The sequence below is a fragment of the Ranitomeya variabilis genome, chromosome 8 (assembly GCF_051348905.1).
Source record: "Ranitomeya variabilis isolate aRanVar5 chromosome 8, aRanVar5.hap1, whole genome shotgun sequence".
NCBI classification, from domain to species: Eukaryota; Metazoa; Chordata; class Amphibia; order Anura; family Dendrobatidae; genus Ranitomeya; species Ranitomeya variabilis.
In genome coordinates, this window is record NC_135239.1 from 197433792 (window position 1) to 197454295 (window position 20504).

At 44.2% G+C, this 20504-nt stretch overlaps 1 protein-coding gene across 2 annotated transcripts in view; it reads right to left on the reverse strand.

Moving 5' to 3' along the window:
- The window catches only part of LRIG1 (leucine rich repeats and immunoglobulin like domains 1), a 74089-nt gene that overhangs the window by 3825 nt on the left and 49760 nt on the right, over window positions 1-20504 (reverse strand). For both annotated transcript variants that reach the window (XR_013218335.1, XM_077276001.1), the window contains exons 4-16: window positions 19590-19727; window positions 17920-18063; window positions 15004-15147; window positions 14104-14247; window positions 10893-11036; window positions 8752-8832; window positions 7081-7152; window positions 6336-6407; window positions 5024-5187; window positions 1640-1960; window positions 721-1002; window positions 203-640; window positions 32-79 (exon numbers count right to left, since the gene is read on the reverse strand). Coding sequence is in view for 1 of the 2 variants with exons in the window: in XM_077276001.1 (XP_077132116.1) it covers window positions 32-79; window positions 203-640; window positions 721-1002; window positions 1640-1960; window positions 5024-5187; window positions 6336-6407; window positions 7081-7152; window positions 8752-8832; window positions 10893-11036; window positions 14104-14247; window positions 15004-15147; window positions 17920-18063; window positions 19590-19727 (2192 nt within the window). In the remaining variant the exon portion in view is untranslated. The remainder of the gene's footprint in view (window positions 1-31; window positions 80-202; window positions 641-720; window positions 1003-1639; window positions 1961-5023; window positions 5188-6335; window positions 6408-7080; window positions 7153-8751; window positions 8833-10892; window positions 11037-14103; window positions 14248-15003; window positions 15148-17919; window positions 18064-19589; window positions 19728-20504) is intronic.

Sequence of the window (20504 nt, forward strand, 5' to 3'; positions counted from 1 at the left end):
TTGGGCTAAATGTTCGGTTTGTACGACTTACCTTGTGATGATAAATAACTCGGCACATCGGGGGGCACAATGGTTTCATCTGTAATACAATGAGAAGCGTTCCGGGTTACTCTATAAAATTAGTTTATCCATTTAAGCTTGGAGCGCCTGGCCCTTTAAGACTTAAAGGGGCAAACACTTTTTTTTTGTTGTTGTTCATTACCTGTGTTTGTGACGCTGTACTCCTCACTCTTCTTCCGGGTTTGGTAGATGATACACACCCAAACCAGCGAGGTGAGAACGATACTACACACCACGGCGATGGTGATGATACCGAACGTCATGGTGCCCTCCATCTTGCTGGACTCCAGCACGCAGCCGGAGGCGGGGAAGATGCTGACTTGGCTGTAGGCTCTTTCCGTTCCAAGAGTGTTGGACATCTCGCAGGTATATTTGCCAGCATCTTCCTGGACTACGTTGCGTATGATGAGGAGCTGGTTCCCGGGAGTGAAATGGTGTCTCTCCGTCATAACAAGGGGCTCGTCGCCTTTTAGCCATGTGATCCGGGGAGGAGGACTCCCACTGGCTTTACACTGTAAGGCTAACGTAGCCCCTGCTGAAACCGTGCGGTCCTCCAGGGGATGTGCCAAAAACGGCATCTCTGAAAATATATATAAAAATGATAAGTCCTAAATACAAGTTAAAAAAAAAAATATATATATATTTTTTTTTCCAACTTACCAAGTATAGTCAATGTGGCATTTGCCGAAACCGACCCTGCGGGGTTTTGCGCGGTGCAGCTGTAAACCCCCATATCTTCAATCTTCACGTCCGTAATGAAGAAGACGTCATCGTCTGGCATGACGTGCATGCGACGCTCCCGGGCGGCGGGGAAGTCTGTGCCCCCGTCTTTCTGCCAGGCGATTTCCGGGGTGGGGTATCCGTCGGCTGCGCACTCTAACCTGGCAGTGGTGCCGGTTCTTATGGTGTTATCCCTCGGAGTTTTGGTGAAGGATGGCAGAACTGTAATAATAATAATAGAAAAAAAAATTCTAAATATTGGTGAAACAATGTTACAGCACAACAAGGAAAGGGGTTAAATTGAAACTAGAAGGTGGTAAAATCTGTGCCAAACGTGATCGTGCCTCCTTAAAATAAAACCGTCCCTGCCAACTATAGATGGTTAGAAAGACCAGTATCGCCAGGCAAATCTACGTGTCGGCTCATCTTTTGATCAGTCGGCTGCAGTGTTGACATGCCAACTAATCGAAAGAGGAGATGAGAATGCTGTAAGGTAGGACAAGAGCAGGGCTTTGGTCTGGCTACCACATACTTCAGGGTCCTACCAGCCTTTTTTCGCTCATCTCTACCGGTCTAGATTCTCAAAACAAAAGCGATCATCTGATAGTGCAAGAGGAACCTCCATGAGGCTCTTGTTTTCCCTGCAGCGTCTACTACAGGTAAAATGTAGTATTAAATAGCGCTCTTTCAAATAGTCAATCAGGTCTTCTGTGGTGGTATCACATCTGCAACATTCAACCAAGTAGTAGTCTGGAAGAAACCAGAGTAGGCTGAACATACGCTGTGCACTAATGTTTCCTAGCCTGATCTATACTCCCCCATCTACTGTTTTTATAGGCGGCGCTGCATGGTTACTCACCGTTCACAACAAGTCCAGCTTTATTGGAGTAGGTGGACCCAAAATGGTTGGTGATGATGCACTGGTATTGTCCGTCGTGTTCAAAAGTCACATTGCGTAAATGCAGAATCGTGGTGTAGACCATCACGTCTCCATCCTTCTCCCTGATGTTGGCGAAGTTCTCCGTCTCCGCGTTGTGCAAGATTTCATTATCTTTCTTCCACACGAAGGTCATGGTGGAACTGCTGCTGCTGGCGGCAGAGCAGGAGAAGCGAATGTCCTTTCCGACCACCGCCATGGTCTTCTCTGGGTGCACCGTGATGTGCGGCTTCGGGAGGTCGTCTAAAAGATTAGAAATGGAAGAACACAAAAGTGTCAATACTAGAAAAAGAAGAACTGTCCCTCTCGTTCCAGACTTGAGAAGATCTCGGCGAGGACCTGGACGTTCATCACCGTCTCTCCGTTAAGTCCTGCGAATTTCCACCCTCCATTTGTCAGTGATCGCTACATAAAGGACTTTTTTCCTTTATCGTTCTGCTGAGATCCCATCACTGAGAGGGTTGAAGGGTCACATTCCCTTGGTTTTACCTAAACAGTCACTGGAGGGATAATTCCCATGTTTACCCCGCAGTGCCAATGGTTGTAGGTGGCTCCATTTTTCATTGTGCTCATCTCATCCAAATATTATTTTACATTTAAGGATTATCTAAAGCCGAGAGGGGAACACGTCCCATCTGTGCGGTTCAGGGTGATTTGCACTGGGAAATGTTCACTTTTTTTTTTTTTGCCTGAGGTGCGTCAGCATGGTGTGTCCAACGCAAACCTTCTAGTCTAGACGGCTCTTCCACTCAAGCGAGGAGACCAACCCTTTTCCCTTTCATTACTATTCAAGAGCAAGGAAACTAAAAACCGCTCTAGAAAACAACATTTATAAAGGTTACCTACTTTGTACATACAATTTCAGGCCATTTTGAGAAACCCAACGAGATAAAAGGGGTCCTCCAGCTAGATATCTGTTAGATTGAGAACCCCACCGATCACTTCAGTGGATGGGAGTTGAGGTTGCACATGCATCCTGCAGCTCCAGTGAAGATACCCAAAGCTCTGCTATCTTCACCAAGGATCTGAGTGGAGCCACCATTTGACTCCTACTTGCTGTGGTTTGGCGCCCAGGAAAAAACAGTGGACACAAGTATGGGGGAGGGGGGGTCCCAACAGTAGGCGCTATGCCGATCAAAGATCTATTGCGTAGCCAGTGGATAGGGGTTACCTTGTTTAGTCTGGAATACCACTCTAAAGAGGTTGTCCCAACAAGGACATGCATCAGATCGCCCCAATCTCAAGAATGGTGGTCCGGGATGCTGAATCCATCCTCGATACTTGACCGAGTGGTGGTTGAGTACCGTTTCTGGCCCACAATGCAGTTGTAGATGGAGGAAAACCCCTTTCTAGTTGGTGGACTTCCCTAGCGATTCTATATGAATCGCCTATCCTGCGCACAATCCTAGGAACACCCTTTTAATTACTGCCCAGATTTGTTCTCCATTACCCACATATAACAAAAGCCGACGTTCCTTTGAAGGTTTCCGCTGATAGGAAACAGTTTCCTAATTAACGTGATGAATACAATCTTAATACCAAAGTGATGGTAAACACGTGAAGTAAGCGGCCTCCTACCGGGAAGCCGGAGCTCGTGTAACATGTGGCCACTTTGAAATCTTAAAATGACGAATTTCCACTTCAGCGAGTTCCTCCGGCGGAAAGTACAAATCAGTAAACAAAATAAGCAACGCAAAACGTTCCAAGCCGCCGTTCCCTCGCTGCAGCTCTAACACCCGGAATTCGGCCCTATCGGCCTCTACCTTGTTTTAATTAAATCTTTTGTTTTTTACCGTCATTCCACGGGGACCATTGTGTTTTCAGCTGGCCGGAGCTCGGAGCCAGCTGGACCACAAAAGGAGAGAAACGTTGGAATTTGGGTGTGAGCGGCTGCAGCACATGTCACCCACATGTGTCCTCGGGACAGTTTGTGTGTGTGCTGGAAATTGGGTTTACTGGAGCGGCGGCTTGGCAATCGGTCGGCAACTATCTCGCAGACGTGCCGATTGCCGCAGCTTACGGTGGGACACTTGGGTCACAGATCCATCTTCTTGCTCCTCATCGCAACGTGTCACCTTCTCATTTCACAAGTAACGGTTCATCAGTGCTCCGCCATCAATCTTGGGTCACCGCTGGTACAAACGATTCTTATCACCGCTGATTTCCTTCTGAACTTTGAGGAAGGAAATAATGCGTCTCAGACATAACTGTTGCCCTTTATCTTGGGAGGAAACGATAAGACTAGCACCAAAAACTGATTTTCGTTGCCAGAACCCGTTAGACACAGCATTTTTCCTAAGGCTTATGGTCGGTCCAAACTGTCCACAGTCAGACAGGATCAAATTTTAATTACAACCCAGAGCTGTATTTGGAATTCTGCCGGTGAATTTAGATGTAGCAGAGTTTTTTTAGATTTTTTTTTTCTGCAACTGTTCCATTTTACTAAATGGGGGGTAAAATGTGCCAAATTCATGTGAAATTGACCCATCTTTCATTTGCTGGGCGTCACTGCGAAAAATGTTCTCTGGTCAGTGATTGGAGCACGTTTCTGCTGTAATTTCCTTTTTTTTTTTTTTTAACTGCCAATTCCCCTTCTTGGTAAACTTGCCAACTTTTTAATAAGTAATGACATAAAAATGGAAAAAATGAGATATTTCAAGCAAGTTTTAAGCCGGAAAACAACTTTATTGATCGGGTCCATTGACATCAGGACTAAAACTTAACAGCGTCCCTCGCTTGCTCGATGTGTGCGGCGCCGATGCTGGAGTTTTACGTTCTGGGCAGGACAATGTTATGCGGCAGATTAGTTGTATGACTTTCTGAAAACCCCATATAGATAAATATAAAACACTTACAAAACAATTTTTGGAAAATAAAAATAAAAATCAGCTACATGTGAACTTATAGGAATGTAGATTTCTGATTGTTATTAAAAATTAGCAGAATTATGAATGCAGCTCCGGATTATAATAAAATTCAGTTGTGACCGACCTTCCTTCTGTGGACAGCTTTGCTCGCGCAAAAAAATAAATAATAATTGCTTTTTTTGATCTTTGGTGCCAATCTTGTTCCTTTGTAAGATAAGCGGCTACGATCACGTCTGAGACGCAGTATTTCCTTCCTCCATGTTAGCTGGGAGATCACAATCGTTTCTACCAGCAGCGCGATGTTATCTTATATGCAAGATGGGCTCATTCTACGTATGTGGAGGTCAGATAAGTATTTCTGGTATTGAAAAATTTGCATAACATTCGATCAATTTACTTGCATAAAATAAAAACAAAGAAGAGAAGACGTGACACCCACCGCACACAAAGCTCCGCAGCGGGACACTGAAGACGCTCTTGTTCTGTACGGACTCTGGATGGGCACAAAGAGCCTTCACATTGGACTGCAGCTTTCTACTCATCAACCACGGAGGAAGCCACTTCAGATGACAGTCGCATAGGAAGCTCTCGCTATTGATGTACCTTAAGGAAAAATAAAAAAAAGGCACTTCAGACTCCGCAGGATTTCACTTATTGACCGTGCGCTGCACAATACGGACTGGGGTGAATGGGGTGATGACAAGATTTATACATAGGAAAGTGTCAAAGTCTTAAAGGGAAAGAATTATACTTATTTAAGGAGGCTTGGTTTTCAAAACTTTGAAAATGGAAAAATACAGCCTAAAGTATTAATGGGCCTGTCCTCGGGAGGAGATGCAAACAATGGGACAGTCAGCAATAAAACTCCCAAGATGAGACACTTGAGTGGCTGTTTCTATAAAACTGGCACAATGTTAGGGTGTCCAAAATGGGGAAAAAAAAGCAAAAGGACGTGGGGGGGCGGGGGGGGGGGGGGTGAAACAAAAAAAAAAAAGAGCAAGAGACAGGGCCCAAGGAAAAAAAAAGCAAGGGACGGGGCACCAGGAAATAAAAAAGCAAGGGACGGGGCACCAGGAAATAAAAAAGCAAGGGACAGGGAACCAAAGAAAAGAAAGCAAGGGACAGGGCACCAGGAAATAAAAAAGCAAGGGACAGGGAACCAAAGAAAAGAAAGCAAGGGACAGGGCACCAGAGGAAAAAAAGGCACAGGGCCCCAGGAAAAAAAGCAAAAGGATAGGGCACCAGAGGAAAAAAAAAGGCACAGGGCCCCAAGAAAAAAAAGCAAGAGGATAGGGCACCAGAGGGAAAAAAAGCAAGCAAGGGACCGGGCACCAGAGGAAAAAAGCGAGGGACAGGGCACCAGGAAAAAAAAAAAAAAAGCAAGGGACAGGGCGAAAGAAAAAATAAAAAAATCAAGGGGCAGCACATCAGGAAAAAAAAGAGCAAGGCAGCCAAAAGAAAAAAAACGAGAGGTTGGGATGAAAAAAAACAAGGGACGGCGGGACCTCCCTAAAAGCATGCAAGGACAAAAAAAAGCAAGTGATGCAATGTCAAAAATAATAATAATAATAAAAAAAAAAAAGATACGGGGCCCAAAAAAGCGCAAATTTATTACGGCGTCTGCTGAATGAAGCGGTGCTGCTTTCCTCTGCGCAGTGTGTGACAGATCACGCCTAACACTGTATTGTACAAAAATGCAGTTGCGCCCCTGAAATGTACTTAAATACTCTGTGCACCAAAACTTTACTTACAGCTCTTTCAACATCTTCATTTCTCCAAACGCCTCCTCCTGCACTGACCGCATGGCATTACCGCCAAGGTTTCTGTCCAGAAAAAAAACCAACAAAATATATATATATCAGTTTGGAAAGCAGTCGGCCAATCTTTGCAAAACATTACAAATTCTAATGGAGAATACGACAATTGCTTTCAGGTGACTGCAGCGCGCAGCTGGCGGCGGTAAGAATGATTTCCACAAATCAGAATATTAATAAATACGAGCGAGCCTCGTCATCCCCGGGATATACTGTCCAGGCTGCACTTCATTTATAAAAGGAAACCAGTGCTGATTCAGTGCGAGAAGCATTTATGGTCCTCGGGGAAGGAGAGAGGAAAGATCTGCTCTTCTCTGGCCAAGTTTGCTCCACACAAGTCACTTTCTTAAAGGAACCGTAAGGTGGTGTCCTCCTTGTAAGTGACCGAGGATTTGTGCGCCCGTAAAACGAGCGAGTGTTGTCTATTCTCAGCTTAATCACAAAATAATAAATGCGCCCAAATTTGCCATATGTTCCCTCGCTCCTTTCTTGGCACGACGAGAGGCCAAAGTTGAATCTGACTTGTAATGAGAAGGAAGCAGCTGGTCCGCTCAGATGGACGAGCTTCTCGGCTTACAAAGACGCTATTAAATTGCTTGCAGACCTCTCAAGCAGCTACTTTTGGCAACCCACTGTATAAAAAAAAAAAAAAAAAAATTGCAATGCATGACGGGACACTCACAGGTGCTCCAGGGCCCCCAAGCCTGAGAAAGCGTTTCTGGCCACCGACTTGATCTTGTTTCCAAACAGAGATCTGCAGTTTTCAAACATCAGGGGTCAGACAAACAAAAAGGGGGAGAAAGGGATAAGAAGAGAAAGCAGAATTAGTCGGGGGTGAAACAGATCTCATGTCCGCTGCACGGCGCGGCTATCAATATCCACGGTGGAGATTAGGGCCTCTCGCTTTCTTTTGCACGCTGTAAAGCGATCCTCTATTATCAGCCATGCAATTTCCCAGCGATGACAGAGCTGAATCACACGTATTCTCTCCTGTGAGAATGCCGCCATTCAGCCCTCTTGTTAGGCCGTGGCTCTAACAAGCCATTAATGACTGTGCTGCCAGATCCTATCCAGTGCCTACAAGTGAACCTCCACCTTTTAATTGCTGACTTTGGCAATCCATAGAATTAAAGGGATGTTTATACATATTGTTGTAGCGATATAGCCATGTAGTCGCTCTTCTCCCGATAAAAACGACACCTTTTTTGTAGAGATCCGATTTACCAGTCCCGAGAAATCTGGAGTTAAAGCCGTAATGCAAATCAGGCTGAAGGTGCACTGGGGGCGGTACAAGGTAATGGACACACCCCCAACCTGATTTGCATACTGCTTCTACTGTAGATTTCTCAGGACTGGTACATCGGATCTCTACAAAAAAGGTGTCCTTTTTATCGGGAGACAAGCGCCTACATAGCCTCAGCACTATTTCTATACATAACATGCCGATAAATTCACTTTGGGTTAAAATCTGCCACCAGTAGGGGGAGCCTAATGTAGACTTTTATTACAGTATACAATATAGCTGTAATGTCTTCCCCTATTGGGCACTGCAGGCGCACAAAATGTAATCGCATCTGACCACTAAAATAATATACCAAGACATTAATCAGAATAAAAATAAATAAATTGGGAACTTAACATGATGCAAACTTTGTCCAGGACTAAAAAGGAAAAAAAAAGTGTCTAACAGCAGGAAAGAAATGTAAAACAATAAATAAAAATAAACAATCACCGATGTATTCCCTGCTGGCCTTTGCTGCAGCGATCACAGGTCGCACATTCACGTGACCCCTTTAGCCAATCACGTAGATTATGGCAGCAAAGCCCAAGTATAATGGAGGACTAAACTGGTGAATATTCTTTATTTATTTTTAACGTTTCTAATGTTTGTTTTTTGCTTTTTTTTTTTTTCATCTCGGACAAAAAATTTTTCTATTTTTTTGGCTAATTAGTTGTAATTGTTTCTATTCCGTTGCAGCTGCTGTAATACTGTAATAATAATCTCATTTTAATTTTTGATAAATCACACTTGATTTTTCTTCTTTACATCTTGATACTTTCCCACCATGAGCAAAGATTTTCTTTTACAGTTACAGACCACCCAAAAACTTTTGCCAAACTTTCCCAAAACTTCTTTCACAGCTACCTGGAGCCACTAATAGCCTGATACAATGCAGGTTATTCTAGAGCCGGGGCTATTGAGGACATCTTTGTAGAAGATATATATGTGAACGGACGTCCTCATTTGTGCGGAGGGGGGCCTCCGGAATAAAGGACACACACCGGGAGGAGGGAGAAATCCTACTGAGTGGGGGGTGGACCAGTGAAAGATCTTAGGAGGTGAAGTACTCACAGCTTGGTCAGGCTGTCCAGGCCTCGAAAGGCCCCATTGGTATCCTCTATTGTGCCCGAGATCTCATTATGGTCCAGCTCCCTGCAGAGAATACAAAAGACAAGGTACAATCAGATTCCGGACAGGTTTGGAATGTACGTACAAAAAAAACGACCATTAAAATTCAGTGGTGGAATTAACCCTTCCAGGGCCACACCAGATTTGGCCACATTGACCATATGATATTATATAGCGCACTATGCATAATAATAAAGGTGGTGCATTATTACCCTGCACACAAAAAAAAATTGAGATAATTCGAAACAACGCTAATGATGGATTAGTCGAAAACATCTGGATAATGAAAACTACCCAAATTACTGAGCGAGCCCCAAAAACGATGGCTGAAGAAACTAGTGTCAAAATGATGCAGAAGCAGTAATGACTTTGGTAATAAAAGTGCCTCATGTGCAAAGTTTTCTTCTTCAAAAAAGGAAGATATACTGAGGGACAGAGCGAGGGACAGAGCGAGGGACAGAGCGAGGGACAGAGCGAGGGACAGAGCGAGGGACAGAGCGAGGGACAGAGCGAGGGACAGAGCGAGGGACAGAGCGAGGGACAGAGCGTGAAAAAAAATATATGTATATTTTTTTATTCCTAGAAACTTTCCTCATTTCATTGTTATATAATTACGGTACATATAGTTAGAAAGGTTGATAAAAGACTTAAGTCCATCAAGTTGAACCTTTTCCCAGGACTTCAGACGTACTAGACTGCATAGTAGCAATAATAATGTAGATCCGCAGCGAGTGTCCGAGCGCTGGAATTCGGCGCTGGCATCATTATTTCTACACTAAATCCATAACGGTACAATGAGTCCATGATGCATTCTCACTTCTTCGCTCGGGCGCGCTCTTCCATTGGACACTTGTCGGTGTATTGTAGCGCGGACAATGAGGGGCTTTGGCCCATCGCTCACTCTATTCAGCCCTCTTCTCTCCCATGCCAATTTCCCGTTCTTTCTGGCTGGATGCACCTAAATGCGAGGGTCCCTGTTAATCGCGGGACTGTGAGGTCTTCCAGGGTGACCTCTATCTGAATAGGCCAGTAATTCAGCAGTTTTCACACCAAGTAAAGGCACGCAGACAATGGGCTGTAATTAAAACATGCTCGGCTCCCTTTCACCAGGTGTAGGGGCCTGTGTGCACCCCCGCTTATTAAATTAGAGCTCGCCCGCCATCTCTCTCCCGCTATTCTTCCCCCAAGCTGAAAGGATCTCAGGACACGAAAACCTCAATACATCCAGATCCTCCAACTCTTTTTGGAAAGCTAGCGAATCCCAAATAACGTGCAGCACCCACAGCTGGCACTCTGCGGCCCGGCCCGTGTGCCCGATACTGATCCTTTAGGTATCTCTGGGGATATGGGGGCAGAAGAAAGGCGCGAAACGGTACAATGTTGTTTTTTCAAAAATTTCTTAATGGCTCATTATTAGAAAACGGAATATTGACTCGACTGGATGCAGTGATTGGAAACGAATTCTTAAGAAATCTGATAACTTTGCTCATTTTCTCAGCCGACTGCAGGATGACAGTGGATTTTTTGTTATAAAATGTTGGGTTGAAGTTTGTTGCTTATTTTAGTTAGTAATAGGGTTGTATGAGATTAGAAACAGCGCCACACTTGTCAGCAGGCGCAGTCGGGTATTGCAGCTCAGTGCCATTTGCCTGATACAACAAGGCATTAGAACCTGTTGTATTTTTTTTTTAATTAAATAAGTTTGCAAGTGATTAAAAATAAGAACCTTTGAGTATGCAGATCTATGTATCTCCATGGTAACAGACTACAGAAATTCCTGTTTGTAGTCTGATCCTGTGAAAAGGCTAACTCATAACCAAAGAAAGGTCTCCCTGACTTTCCCGGTCCCAACACGTACTCCAAACAAACAAGTGATGTGTGTATGTAAAGATAATCATCAACGGCTTTCAGGCTCCGCCTTATAACTGGGACTTGTAGTGCCTCAACAGCTGGAGCTGGAGACCAACAGGTTGGAGGCTATCCGAAGACTTCAGGCATAGAAGACGCAGTATCTGCCTCTGCCATTTACAACCACAGCTGCAACAATGATGATGAAGGAACTGCCCTTTAATTTAAATACTTACAATATTCGCAGCCTCTGGAGCCCTTTAAATGCCTCGTCAGCAATCAGATTTATAGAATTATGGCTGAGACGCAGGACAGTCAGCGAGCCCAGGTCGGCAAGGCTTCCCTCGTCTAACCGGGTGAGGTTATTATGAGACAGGACTCTGTGGAGGAGATAGGAAGACATTAGTGGGGGAGGAGAGACAGTCAGACCAGAGGAACTAAACTTTCAAATATATTTTATATGTTGTAGTCTCTCGGAGGTGGTGGGGGAATCCGGGTCCTGACACCCCCAACGATTACAGGGAGAAGTGCTCCTTTTATGTTCGAGGGCACACAGAATGAAATATGGACCCACAAACTTTCTGCTGAGCCTATACAGCCTCCGACAGCTCCTCCCGATCGGGCGGGCAATAGACTGATTGGGCATGTGACTAACTGACCATTCCTCCTGATCGATCGGGCGGGTGACCGACCACTCCTCCCGATCGGGCGAGCGATAGACTGACTGGGCACGCGACTAACCGACTGCTGCTTCCGATCAGGCGAGCAATAGACTGACTGGGTATGTCACTAACCAACTGGTCCTCCCGATCAGGCGAGCGATAGACTAACTGGGCATGTAACTAACAGACTGCTCCTCCCGATCAGGCGAGCGATAGACTGACTGGGCTTGTAACTAACCGACTGCTCCTCCCGATCAGGCGAGCGATAGACTAACTGGGCATGTAACTAACAGACTGCTCCTCCCGATCAGGCGAGCGATAGACTGACTGGGCATGTGACTAACCGACTGCTCCTCCCAATCAGGCGAGCGATAGACTGACTGGGCACATGACTAACCGACCACTCCTCCTGATCGGGAGGGCGACCGACAAACCGCCCCTCCCGATCGGGCGATCGTGTGATTGAGCATGCTTTCACTTGGTGTGAGCAATAGGTGTGGATCCCAGGACTCTGACCACCACCGAGCAACAGCACATTACAGGGGCTACAGTCTATAAAAAATGATTTATTAGGTTAGTTGCAGTTTAAATATTAATTAAAACCCAAATTAAAAAAAAAAAAAAAAACACATCGTAAGGCCAGTTTCAGACCTAGCAGTTTGCATTATTCTTCAAATGTTTTTCCATTTTTGTATTTTATGTCAAAGTCAAAAGTGAAACATAAAATGCTCTGTATACAAAAGTACTTTAGTTTTTTTTTTTCCATAGGACTAGAAAAAACAAAATCTTTTTATGCAGAAACAGCGCTGCTCTTGTCTGTCGGCCTTGCCTTGTACTACACTCAATGAACAAACTGTAGAGAAAAAGACCATGTGTAATACCAGACTGCTAAAAAGTGTTTAGGACTAAAAAACAAACAAAAAAAACCCTCTCTTTTCCAGAAAAATCCTTTACGATATAAGAATATAGAGGCTCGTGTATTTGAGGTCTCATCCCGGCAGCACAACCCTGGTCTGTTCATCCCTGACTAATGAGCTACGCGACACTTTATAAAGAGTTAACTCTCTTACTGGCGCGCACCCAAAATAATGTCTACACTTACTATTTAAGAATTTTCGCCAAGAGATAAACTCATTTCTGAGAAAGTAACCCAAGACCTGGATTTTCTAAAAGCAAGAAAAAGTTCACTTTGATAAAACGCAGAGAAAACATCTGTCACCGGCGGAGCAGGAATAGATCTATATGACCTATATATTATATTTTTGGCTTGTGGTCGCATAATTCAAACAAAAAATGGGGAAAAGGAGCGCGGCACCCAACACTACGAGCTACTGCTGGTTGGGGCATTTCATCATACCGGGTGGCCTGGTGTCCAGAGCCATACATTACTGCGGTGCTGCTCGGAATATTCATGGAGAAGGGCGAGAATTTACGGTTTTATTACCCTGAGTAAATAACAGAGTCCTCTGCTCATCATCCTCATCTGAGGCCACAAAGAGCATCTCTCCCTCTGGAGGACCCGTTTTTCTGTGTCTGTGTAATACTTCATTTACCCTGTGGGGGAGCTGCAGGAAAACTAAACACTTGCTGCCAGGGTCCAAGACCCTTTCTGATCTACTACAGTAATTGTCCAACAAACATTTATTTTCTTTTTTTTTTAAAGGGGCTTTCTTGTTTTATTTAAATTCTAATTATGATTTAATGCAAACTTTTTACCCAACTTTTTGTGCATTAATTCCTCCTCATTTTTCAACGTCTCAGCTTGCTGTCAATCAGTGTGAATAGCCCTGTTTACTGAAGTTGAGCAAAAAAGTTCACAGGATCCTGGCCATCCTGTGAAACACTCGTGTGAACCTCCTCCTACCTGCCAGCATCCCCGATGCTTCATCTGATTAGTAGGTGTGGGGTCACACATGTATCGCACTGCAAGATAATGATGTTGCGGGCCATAGTAATCTGAAGCAACCCTGGATATCCTGCAGATAGGGCTAGTGATGTGACTGCTGGACCAGAGTCCTGCAAACCTCCTCCTACCTGCCAGCATCCCCCCATACTTCATCCAATTAGTATGTCCGGCATCCCACGTGCATCGCACTGCAAGATAATGATGTTGCGGGCCCTAGTAATCAGAACTAGTGACGTGACTGATGGACCTGAGTCCTGCGAACCTCCTCCTACCTGCATCTCCGATTTTTCATCTGATTAGTAGGCCTGATGTCACACGTGCATCACACTGCAAGATAATGATGTTGCGGGCCCTAGTAATCAGAAGCAGCACTGGGAATCCTGCAGACAGGAGAAGGTTTGCAGGCTTTGGTCCAGCAGCCATGGACTAGTGACGTGACTGATGGACCAGAGTCCTGCGAACCTCCTCCTACCTGCATCTCCGATTTTTCATCTGATTAGTAGGCCTGATGTCACATGTGCATCGCACTGAAAGATAATGATGTTGCGGGCCCAAGTAATGAGAAGTAGTACTGGGGATCCTGCATACAGGAGAAGTTTGTAGGGCTTTGGTCCAGCAGCCATGGACTACTGACGTGACTGGTGGTCCAGGGTACCTGCAAGGCCTGCTCAACTCTACTGCTTACCCTTCGTATAGACCCTAAACTTCCAGTAAGCCCTCTTGGACTGCAGGGTGATACAATGTACGGGTAAATGTTAACAACCCTATATTACATTTTGCATTACCGCTGCTATTTTTGCTCCATCCTACACCGCAGGACAGCAGCTGTGACTCCCATTACTATAAGGAGGGTACTCGGGAGGTGTCGGAGTCACTTACAGCTCTTGCAGTTTCTGGCAGAAGCTCCAGCCTCCGGAGCGGATTTTGGATATCGAGTTGTTGCTGAGGTACAGTTGCTGCAGGGATCTGAGCCCGTAAAGAGATCCGCTGTTCACTTCTGTCAAGCTGTTATGTTCCAGATGTCTGCAGAGACAGGCGAGCGGGAGGAAGGAGAAAGGATGAAACCGGCGGTTAGAGCATGGCCTTTCCATGCCGTATATACATCCATCATACAAATATTCGCTGCAGATAGAAACAAGGTTGTCACTGTTTACCTAACATTTATTCAGCTGTGGAAGTTCAACTGGAAGGATCCAGACCCGCAACCTGCAAAACGCTGCATCCAAAGCAGCACCCCGCCATATCCATTAATCACCCCGGGCAGGAGGAGCATTATGTAAAGTTTAGGATATGAGTAGACCGGACGAAGAGGCACCGGCACACACAAGGCTTCTGGGGAACACATGCACCCAGCCGATACAGGGCAACCATTTAAACCCCCTTGGATGCCTTGGTCAACTAGACTGTGGCATCTAAGGAGTTTGCAAAAATGGAGACGACGTATTTAAAACAATTTGTTAAAAAAAACAAAACCTCACAATAAATGAAATGTTGCACATTTCCTACATGCAATTATTTCACCCACTAATGTTCCCAACTTCTAGCTGAGTGCAGCCTCCACTAGAGGGAGCTTCAGAGCCTTGTGTTTTACTATTGAACTCAATGTATACACAATACGCAGCCAGCTCCCTCTACTGGTGGAAGGAGGAAGTCGGAATTTTAACATTTACCTTCACGGGAATTTGGAAGCAAGGGTCAGACCTTCGTTTCACTCTATGCCCAGCAGTAATGAAAACTTTATCAAAAGCACTATTAGGATTCTTTTTTTTAAATACTTACAGAATCTGCATCCTTGCAAGTCCCCAAAAGGCCCCATCAGTGAGTCTGCTGATATTGTTGCGCTGTAACTTTAACGTTTCCAAGCTGTCCAGTCCCTGGAACGTGAGTCCCTCTATCAGGCGAATCCGATTCCGGTTGAGTTCCCTACAAATAGAGGCCTGTCATGTAACAGTGCTACCTTGCCTGCTGGTCGTCAGCCATGACACAGAGCCTGGAGCGCACAGTGCGAGGGATAAAGGCCTGGACAATCGGATCGCATGGCTCTCTAATCTCTCTCCCACATCTACACCTCCATGGGGAAATGAGGACCTGAAAAAGGACTATAGGCCTTTCTACAGAAGTACGAGAAGGATCTGAAAACTCGGATTGTTCCCTCCGCCTTGTCAGTCTGAATTGGTAGTAAAGTGATACTCGCTCTCCCAGTGCACCGCTCGAAAGAAACCAAACATGACTTTCTTATTATTAAATAAGTCCCAGGAGCAAACTATGCCAGAAGCGCATTGCAGTTAATTAAAAGTAGGGAACCTGCCCGACCTGGAACAAGGTTTCTGTTACTTACATGTTATTGCGAGGGTAGAAGCAACAACATGGCTGCAAACACAATTATACAATGATACACATAATGGGCAGAGCGACTACACAGATCCGTGCATCAATCAATAGGACGTCTTTGCTGTCTGTCCTACTGAGCTAAACATCCACTCCCGTCATTCCACAGGGCCATAATACTGCCCTAGAGATAACAGAAAATGTACAGGAACGTAACTACCAGTACAAAACTAACTACTATAATACTGCCCACTATGTACAGGAATATAACTACTATAATACTGCTCCTACGTACAAGAATATAACTACTATAATACTGCCCCAATGTACAAGAATATAACTACTATAATACTGCTCCTATGTACAAGAGTATAACTACTATAATACTGCCCCTATGTACAAGAATATAACTACTATAATAATGCCCCTATGTACAAGAATATAACTACTATAATACTGCTCCTATGTACAAGAATATAACTACTATAATACTGCCCCAATGTACAAGAATATAACTACTATAATACTGCTCCTATGTACAAGAGTATAACTACTATAATACTGCCCCTATGTACAAGAATATAACTACTATAATAATGCCCCTATGTACAAGAATATAACTACTATAATACTGCTCCTATGTACAAGAATATAACTACTATAATACTGCTCCTATGTACAGGAATATAACTACTATAATACTGCCCCTATGTACAAGAATATAACTACTATAATACTGCCCCTATGTACAAGAATATAACTACTATAATACTGCTCATATGTACAGGAATATAACTACTATAATACTACCCCTATGTACAAGAATATAACTACTATAATACTGCTCCTATGTACAAGAATATAACTACTATAATACTGCTCCTATGTACAAGAATATAACTACTATAATACTGCCCCTATGTACAAGAATATAACTACTATAATACTGCTCCTATGTACAAGAATATAACTACTATAATACTGCCCCTATGTACAAGAATATAACTACTATAATACTGCTCCTATGTACAAGAATATAACTACTATAACACTGCCCCTATGTACAAGAATATAACTACTATAATACTGCCCCAATATACAAGAATATAACTACTATAATACTGCCTCTATGTACAAGAATATAACTACTATAATACTGCTCCTATGTACAAGAGTATAACTACTATAATACTGCCCCTATGTACAAGAATATAACTGCTATAATAATGCCCCTATGTACAAGAATATAACTACTATAATAATGCCCCTATGTACAAGAATATAACTACTATAATACTGCTCCTATGTACAAGAATATAACTACTATAATACTGCCCCTATGTACAGGAATATAACTACTATAATACTGCTCCTATGTACAAGAATATAACTACTATAATACTGCTCCTATGTACAAGAATATAACTACTATAATACTGCCCCTATGTACAGGAATATAACTACTATAATACTGCCCCCTATGTACAAGAATATAATTATTATAATACTGCTCCTATGTACAAGAATATAACTACTATAATACTGCTCCTATGTACAAGAATATAACTACTATAATACTGCCCCTATGTACAGGAATATAACTACTATAATACTGCTCCTATGTACAAGAATATAACTACTATAATACTGCTCCTATGTACAAGAATATAACTACTATAATACTGCCCCCTATGTACAAGAATATAACTATTATAATACTGCCCCTATGTACAAGAATATAACTATTATAATACTGCTCTCTATGTACAAGAATATAACTACTATAATACTGCCCCTATGTACAAGAATATAACTACTATAATGCTGCCTCTATGTACAAGAATATAACTACTATAATAATATATTGGGTGTATTGCATAGTTACGTGTTTCACCATGAATGGCCGTCTACCACTAATACCGCAGAGTACCCGACATCAGACAATGTCATTACAATAATCACTCTAAGCTTGGAGACTCTCCGCAAAGTTTTATTACCAAAACAAAAGAAGATTTATTTTACTATCACCTTGTAGAACATTTCCTGCCTAATCAGCCCTTGTGTGGTCTGAGCATGTTTGTTCTGCGCCAGACCCCAACCAACGCGCGTGATAAAATTACCGATCACATTAAAGGCCGTTTGAGGCCGAGGTGCCCCCCGATCGGCCCAGAGTCTCCCAGGCTGTGGCTTTATTAGCTGAAATCGGGCCCCTAATCTTTACAAAAATAGCCATTTATCTAAGAAATACATGTTTTATTGGGTGTTGTTGTTGCATTAATGAACACAGGGCATTACAGAGACTATCACAGTGGGCACAGTGATCCCAGCGGTGCGGCCTGTGCAGGGCGGGCGCGCGCCCGTACTTACAGTTGGGTTAGTAAGGGGAGCTTAAACGCTTTGACAGGAAGCTGCGAGATTCTGTTTTTGCTCAGACGAAGTGTAAGCAGAGACCGTGACAGGTTGTCAAATGATCCAGACTCCAGGCTGCTCAGCTTGTTGCTCCCCAGGTTGCTGTAGAAAAGGAATTAAAAAAAATAGAAGATAAAAAAAAACAAAAAAAAACACGACATTAGCAGAAAAGAAATAAAATGTCAACTATTTCAAAAGTGAAGCAAACGACATATTTCTGAAGAATGGACGGGCTCTCTCTCCACAGAGCCAGGCATGCCGCCCTGAAGGTCAACGAGAAATCTGATCGACAAGTTAGAAGCTCCAGAACAGTATGTCCTAGACACATGGTGGTAGATGTACCGGGGAAAGTGCTCACAGCAAAGTGGCAGGTTCCCTGGACTCTGACTATGTCACAACTTGGGAAAATGACACCTGTAAGAACATCTTCACATTTTCAGGTTTAACTTTTTGTTCATAACTCAAATTACAGCAATTCAGAATTTTTGGCCAAAAGTCAACAAGAAGCCCAGGCAGTAGGCCTCATTCAGACCTCAGTTTTTCTGTTGACGTAAGAGATAAGCAGTACGTCAGTTTCATCAGGTTTTTTACGAGTGATAGGAGAAGGTGGAGAATTTTTTTTCTATCAGTAAGTGGATAAACGGACAGCACACTGATGACCAAGTGTAATCAGATTTTTTTTTCACGGAACCTTAGACTTGCATTGCCGATTTTGATCTGAAACTTGGATCAATATCGGACATGTCTCTGTGATTTTGCACGGATTACGAGGTCCTGTGAACATCCCCAAAGACGGTCAAAGGAATAAGGGCTAGCCGTGAATAAAAAGAAAGGATAGCATATGAAAAACTGACTTGTGAATGAGGCCTTAAACTCAAGGACCACAGTAACTAGAAGTCAGAGTCTAGCTCAAAGTTGGGAGAGAGCGAGGGCGGGAGAGAGCGAGGGCGGGAGAGAGCGAGGGCGGGAGAGAGCGAGGGCGGGAGAGAGCGAGGGCGGGAGAGAGCGAGGGCGGGAGAGAGCGAGGGCGGGAGAGAGCGAGGGCGGGAGAGAGCGAGGGCGGGAGAGAGCGAGGGCGGGAGAGAGCGAGGGCGGGAGAGAGCGAGGGCGGGAGAGAGCGAGGGCGGGAGAGAGCGAGGGCGGGAGAGAGCGAGGGCGGGAGAGAGCGAGGGCGGGAGAGAGCGAGGGCGGGAGAGAGCGAGGGCGGGAGAGAGCGAGGGCGGGAGAGAGAGAGGGCGGGGGAGAGAGAGGGCGGGGGAGAGAGAGGGCGGGAGAGAGAGAGGGCGGGAGAAAGAGAGGGCGGGAGAGAGAGAGGGCGGGAGAGAGAGAGGGCGGGAGAGAGAGAGGGCGGGAGAGAGAGAGGGCGGGAGAGAATGAGGAAAAGGTAGCAAACAATCGAGCAAGAGCACCAGAACAAGCGAGCAACAGCGCCAGAGTAAGGAAGAGCCCGTCTAGGAGTCAGAAAATGTCAGCGTGAAAGTACGGCACACCAAAATAGATAAAGTAAATGAATACTTTAACTGCCTGAAGTGCTGCAAAAACAGCTGATATTTAGCACTTTTTATGATATGAACACTTGGTCAGCACCAACATAAGCACACAAGTACAATAGATAACTAGATACTTACAGATCTTTTATACGAAGGCGAGAGGGGAATGAACCACTTCGGATTTCGGTGATGTCATTGGAGCTCAAGTCCAGGGTCTCCAGTGATGTGTACGGCGTTATGTCTCTCTGCTCGATATTACGAATCTTATTGTGGTGCCTGCAAAAAATACAAAAGGTTCTGTACAGACATAAAACCACTTATGTAAATTAAGATGTATTCCCGGCCATCTCCTGACGAGCCTCTGTCGGTCCGCGGCATTCTGTGCGTCCTACTCCATGGACCTCAGAAGATACAGGGTAACGGCACCTCGAGGCCTGGGGGTCTGTTACATTGGGGTCAACTGCGCCTCTTTGGCTTGTATTCATCTCACAGGAAATGAACACTTTCATATCATCATCTCCACGAATCTGCCGAGTCAGTGATCCCCAAGGGAAGCTGGCCGAATTCTCAGGCCGGCTGCAGATGTTGTGTTTGTTCAGGTGGGAATTTAATCCAAAAACACAAGGACGGGCCAGTGACTGAATCCGGGAGGCCAGAATGAGCAACTTGCTCCCAGGAATGGACAGTTTCCAAGCACATGATGACTTCCATAGATTGGCTATAAATATATATCACTCGCGTTTGTCCTGGGAACCTATATTTATTTTTTATTTTTTTTGATGTGAAGGAATAAATATTGTACCACATTTGTCAAACTTGAGTCTACATCTTAGTGAAAACCCACCCAATGAAGTGCGCTTTGCTTTCATATTCTTGTGCTTCCATGATTTCATTTTACATACGGATCAAACATTACACAATTAATATAAAAAAAAAAAAAAAAAAAGTCAGAGCAACTTTACAAGAGTGCAATTATTAAAAACTGCACAATAAGAGACATGGAGCGGGGATTTATGGAGATGTATTAAGATTATGGTCTTTAAGAGTCAAATA